Source organism: Brachyistius frenatus, unplaced genomic scaffold (assembly GCF_029030835.1).
Source record: "Brachyistius frenatus isolate BFR_SWC_R1_liver_20210118 unplaced genomic scaffold, ASM2903083v1 Contig_152, whole genome shotgun sequence".
Taxonomy (NCBI): domain Eukaryota; kingdom Metazoa; phylum Chordata; class Actinopteri; family Embiotocidae; genus Brachyistius; species Brachyistius frenatus.
In genome coordinates this window covers 57464-63916 of record NW_027210751.1, presented here as the reverse complement: position 1 = coordinate 63916, position 6453 = coordinate 57464, and the positions used below count along the sequence as shown (strand labels likewise).

Here is a 6453-nt window from a genome sequence, read left to right as displayed (position 1 = left end):
AAAAAAATATTGTTATTGTTTCAAATACCTCTATATGAACACTAACACACAACAGCAACCACCCTCAACATAACCTATTCACACTGCTGCCATCAAAGACACTACAGGAGTGTGAAAGCAAGGACCACAAGACTGGAAAAACTTCCCACAGGCCATCAGGTTTGTGAATGACAGTCACCCATATGCTAGGTTTTTTTTCCACCTATCCAGTAAGGTCGTTACTTCAGTTCTAAGGTGTTCTAAATGTCACAGAATGGGTGAGTCAGACAGATGGATCAGATAGGCCCACATGTCACCTCCCACAAGTGCAGAGTGAAAGAAGCAACCATGTTAGTGGACCGAGTAAATTTTGTGACATTTATATGCAAGGTAGTGGTATGTGGCAATAGAGCAAAGTAACAGGACTGAGAGAATTGAAACATTGGTGGAAGCGGCAAAAGAGCACCGTGGAATCTCAAGCAACAAATGCAAAACAGTACAAGAAATGATTAATCTATTCTCATGTGAATGGTTTAGCGATTAAATTAGTAATTTGCATTTTTCAGTGAAATGCCAGAAGCCTAATAACAAATAGACAAGAATTTAAGAAGGTAATCAAAGATCTAAATCACAAAAGCTGATATAATATGCATGAGTACAGGGCAGTAGTGGAGGACTTTGTGGAGTGGGCGGGAAGAAATCACCTGCTCCTGAACGTGGCCAAGACCAGAGAGATGGTGGTCGACTTCAGGAGGAAGGCGACGGCTCCACAACCGCTGAGAGTTCTGGGAGAGGAGGTGGACATGGTGGAGGAGTACAAGTACCTGGGTGTGTCCATCGACAACAGACTGAAATGGAAGACCAACATCAATGCTGTCTACAAGAAGGTGATGAGTCGACTCTTTTTTCTGAGGAAACTTCGATCTTTCAATGTGTGCAGCATGATGCTGGAGATGTTCTACCAGTCTGTTGTGGACAGTGCTTTGTACTTCGCTGGGGTCTGCTGGGGGAGCAGCATTGGAGCCGGTGACACCAACAAACTCAACAAGCTGGTTAAGAAGGCCGGCTCCATCATCGGCTACAAACTAGATAGTCTGGAAAAGGTGGTGGAGAGGAGGACGCTGATCAAACTATTGTCCATCTTGGATAATCCTGTCCACCCTCTCAACCACCTGCTGCAGGGACAGCGGAGCACTTTCTCTAAAAGATTCCTCCAGCTCCGCTGTCACAAGGACAGATACAGGAGATCATTCCTGCCCACTGCCATAAGACTTTACAATAACTCACCTCTGGCAAAATCCATCACAGTACAATAACACTGTTGACTGTGTTTCTTGGTTGCTTGTATATTATATGTATATTATATATATAGATATATACTGTACCGTATATATATATATATATATATATATATATATATATATATATATATATATATATATATATGTTGACTGTGTTTATTGGTTTGTTGTATATAATATATATAGATATTTAATGTACTGTATATATACTGTATGTACTGTGCATTTTATATTTTATATTTATATTTTTTATTTTATTGCTTTTCTATTATATTATTCTATTCTATTATTATTTTATTCTATTGTTTCTATTATTGCTCCTGTATGTATGCTGTTGTGGCGAAAAAATTTCCCCTCGGGGATTAATAAAGTATATACCTACCTACCTACCATATGAAACATGGCTGAGACCACATTTAGACATCAAGATGCATTTCAGTCAGACAGAATAGAGCAAATAATCAAGGAGGTGGTTGTGATTCATTCATTAAAGACAGTATTGCATACAAATTAATATTACAATGTGGTGTGGGCTGGAATTTTACTCTTGTAAAAGTAAGTAATGAAATTGAAAAGACTTTCAATATGAAGGAAGTGATGGTTATAGTTTTCTATAATACTCATCAGTCTCCAGCAGATGGAGGAGGTCAAACCTATTAAAGTTGTATTATGTTCAAATTCTGGTGCTACAAAAAATCAGGACAGGCAACTCGAGGACTTTCTTATTGAGGTGTATATGATATTATTTAATGTACCGCAACTTGCAAGAGATGTTCACCTTTGTTGTTAATTTTGGAATTGAGGGTAATTAAGCTGCCGATAAACCGGCTAAAAGTTTGTTAGATAAAAATTAGAATTTTGGGAGTTCAGAAGTAAATTACTTCACCAGGGTATAGTTAGCCTGGTGCGAACCAGAACCCAATTTCACTATGTGAAGATATGGGTCTGAGGATGCTCCATAAAGATTAGTTTGCAGACGTTCCTTCCTACTGGGCAAATACCTATGGTTTATTTTAATCAAGAAGCTCGCACCAAAACCGTCCGACACTCTGCCACCGCTGCGACTAGTTACCGTGTCCGCCAACGTTGAGGAAAGTGTGTTTTTAAAGTTATTATTCCACCCATCCATTTTCTATTCCCACTTTAATCTGAACAGGGGGGCTGGAGCCTATCCCAGCTAACTTTGGACAAAGGCAGGGTTCACCGTGGGCAGGTTCACAGGGCCAACACAGAGACAGACGGAAACAAAGACCATTCTCGCTCTCATTCACACCTAAGGGCAATTTGTAGAATCACCAATTAACCTGAGATACATGTTTTTGGATGGTGGGAGGAAACTGGAGTGCCTGGAGAGAACCCACGCAGGCACAGGGAGAACATGCAAACGCTGCACGGAAAGGCCCAAGCCTGGAATTGAACCTGTAACCTTGACTGTGCCGCACTGGGTAGACATTATTATAAAATTCAAAAGTCTCTTAGTGTGCATAATCATAGAAAGAAGTCATTATTCTAAACTGAGATTGGAAAATACAGGACTCAATTCTACCTTATATGGAATGAAAAAGACAGAAACAGATAAATGTGTGACTTGTAACTGCAAAGAGATTGTGGAACGTGTACTATTAGAATGCAGGGAATTCTGTGTGAGAAGAGAAACGTTGAAGAGCAGAGTGACAGGTTTGGGAAGGGAGCGGAGTCCCAAAAGGCTTTTAGAGGCAGGGGACAAACAACCAGAGCTCAAAAGGGCTTTATTCAGATATTTAATCGTAACCAGGTTAATTTCAAGAATATAACGTTGACATAAAGTCATGATGTTACACACTCCGGTACAGTAGGTGGCGGTATGCATTACGTTAGTGTGCAGTCCGCTAGTAAAACAAAGAAGAGGACGAAGACGCAAAATCAAGAAGACTGGTGCATACGTGACATCTGTAGACAAGGATGTCCTTGTTTTTAACCCCATTGCACCCCTTAATAGTGTTTGTGGAACAAGCGTGCAACAAAAAAACAGTAGATAGAGATAGCAGCAAATTCACTTTATTTGACATTTCACATGGAAGAGGTTTAAAATAAAATGTGTGCATTTATCGCCGCGTTAATACGGCCGAAAGCAAGTGCCCGCCCACGGATTATGCAGCGACAATAAACGAGCGCCTCCCTCCCGCACGTCATCCGAGGAAGTTGGTTGACAGCGTCGGAGAGGAAAACATGGCGGCGCTCATAGCTGTATCGCAGGAAAACACAATGAACCAAGCGAATGAACATTTGTTAAACTCTGTTTACACAAACGGGCAAGGTAGTACATCTTTCTCAGAGGAACTCCATGACGATGTCGTAGACTTCCTGGAGAAAGAGGTCGGTAGCGACCTGAAATCCCTGAAGAACGTTGGCGACCTGCTGGAAAAACTCCGAGAGGAAAACGGCGTACTGGAGGAACAGGTAAACAAGTTTTGTCATACTTTACATAACAAAGACCTTCAATATCATAGCAATCCATGTTGGAAACTGGGAATTTGAAGGCGATCGCTTTGCTCGTTGAAGGAAAACATGCCTTGTTTTAATAACATCTCTGTAATGAGGGGAATTGTTTCTGAACTGCGTGTTTACCGCCCAGCGGCGAATGTTTTATGTGCTGGGAAACGTGCAATAACAGCCCCTGTCGTTGTTGACGCTTCCGGTCGCATCTTCATATTCCGTGGTGAAGAGGACAGTTGAAAGAAACCAAATGTACAGTGCCAAGCGAACAACGTTATTTTTTTTGCGCATTTTACTGCCAGTAAAACGTGTTCTAGATTTTAGCCTGAGCTGAAGTATTCTACTGAATATGGGGTTTACATGATTTGCAAATCATTGCATACACATGTATATACATATATATATTACAAACACTCGTGATGTCACAAATCCCGCTCGCATGTACAACAATTTTCTGAGATAAACTCAGAAAATTGTTTCACTTTCAGCAGAAGAATTTGAAAACTTTGCCCTCATGCAATAATCTGTACAGTGAAGCTCAAACATCAAAGATATGTGACAAAGACTCCAAACATTTTTTTTGAGTGGAGGACTTAAAAACAAGTTGACCATTGCTTTCATTATGTGATTTGGTTCTAGAAGGAGACAAGAATTTTAATAACTTCAGTGAACTCAGTACTTTTGATTTGATTTTTTGATTTTTTTGATTTTATACACTTTATTAATCCCCGAGGGGAAATTTCTTCACTACAGCAGGGGGGCTCTCAGGGGGGAGATGCTGCAGCAGGCTGCCACTAGCGCGGCGCCAGGTAACCTGACCTGAGGTGCATGTTTTTGGATGATGGGAGGAAGCCGGAGAACCCGGAGAGAACCCACGCAAGCACAGGGAGAACATGCAAACTCCGCACAGAAAGGCCCAGGACCGGATTTGAACCCGGAACCTTTTTGCTGTGAGGTGACAGTGCTAACCACTGCACCACCGTGCCGCCCCAATGTGCGATGGATGTCCTTTTCCGGTTTCTAATAGGAACAATGTTTCTGTTATTTGTTCCATTCAGGTTTTGACTGTATCCAGTTCTATGCCGCCTAAAGTTTCTGCAGCTCTGTCTGCTGCTGAGGAGGCCCAATGTTCGCTGGAGGACTTGCTGCAAAGAGAGCAACTTATCTCCAACAAGCTGCACCAGGTAGAGACACTATGAAGAAAGCAGCAAAAGAAATACTAGGTCTCTATTTGAAAACATATAGACTGTAGTTAGACAAGATCATGACGTTTCTTTGAGTCTTTTGGAAATGACCTTCAGGGTCACATTGTTCTGACTGTAACAAATTGTATTCAAGTCCCCTGGAGTTATCTGGGATGTTGATTGTGACTGGGTGAGATGTCATCGCAGATACTGGTGTCAATACAGTCCTTGGGCCTGGAAAAACGCTGCCTGCCTGCCCTGTGCCTTAGCTGCTGCTTTGCTTCCATGTTTATCAACACCTGCTGCATGTTATTCATGGTCCTTCCACTGAGTAAATGAGATTCTCTTTAATAATGGCGTTCGCTATCGTATTTTTGAAGTCTGACCAGTGATGAGTTGTAACCAAAAAGCTGGCGCGTGTTTTTGTTTTGTTTACCCTGTGTCATAGCGAGACACACGGATGTGTGTATTTATTTTTTGTGTATATTTGTGTGTGTCTTTATTCATTGGTCTTACTTTTTCTAAAAAAAAAAAAAAAAAAAAAATCTTTTGATCTATCTTATTTCATTGCATACGTAATTGTTTTCTTATTGTGTGCACCTTTTTTATTATTTTTTTTTCCTTTCCTAACTGTGTTTCTAGGCTGCTGTGCCGACTAAATTTCCCCACTGTGAGATTATTAAAGTTGTATCTATCTATACACACAGGCACTCACACCGAGACGGGATAATGTGATCACAGATCGTTTCCCTGTATATATCTGTATTTTAGCTGGGAATCGTGTGCAGCACATGTTAAAACTAGACGTTGGTTCGATTTCATAAATGACGTGCCGCACATGCGAAGCGTTGTACTGCAGGTGTGACGCGTGTCTCGGTGGGCAGTGCGGCAGCTATAATCCGTTAATGTGGACGGCAAAATGAAGTGACGCCGTGTAGCAACAGGTAACACGCATGCAGTGTTTTCCAGGCCTTATTAGTGTTAACCCACTGTGGAACCCAAGTCTCAATATACTTTTTTCCCCTCAATAATTTATTATTGACATAAAAAATAGTTGGATAAAAAATGTGCCCAGTTTCCACTGGAATTTCCACAGCTCAGTTTCAAGTGGCTGCTGCCATTCTGGTAAATCATAAGGACACTTTGGCATGTGGACAGGAGTACCAGGGAATGAACTGCCACCCTTACGATTAGTGGATAAACTAAACCATCTGAGCCACAGCCGCCCACTCTGGGTAGTGCCTGACTCTGCCTGACTCTGCCTTACTCATGGCTGACCCAAAAACCAAGAGTAAGAGTTACAGCTGGCATGTTGTTCATTACATAGATATGCTGACAAGTTTTAGTAACTGTTTTGCAGTTTTAGCATGGCTACGCCGACTGTCGCTCACAGCTTCAGTTTTCTTTGCTGTGATAACCGTCTGGGAAGTCGGCTCGTTTTAGCGTTTGAGTAGCCACTCTGAAGGGCGGACTAATCAGCGAGCAGTGTCTGTGGTTAACCCTGTCTGTGCCAC

The 6453-nt window shown here is 41.7% G+C and overlaps 1 protein-coding gene across 1 annotated transcript in view; it reads left to right on the top strand.

The window, feature by feature from the left end:
* The first annotated feature begins 3466 nt into the window (after positions 1 to 3466).
* Positions 3467 to 6453, top strand: part of rint1 (RAD50 interactor 1) — a 43232-nt gene continuing 40245 nt past the window's right edge. The window contains exons 1-2 of the mRNA XM_069716119.1: positions 3467 to 3719; positions 4814 to 4939. Coding sequence (XP_069572220.1) covers positions 3489 to 3719; positions 4814 to 4939 — 357 coding nt within the window. The 5' untranslated portion in view covers positions 3467 to 3488. The remainder of the gene's footprint in view (positions 3720 to 4813; positions 4940 to 6453) is intronic.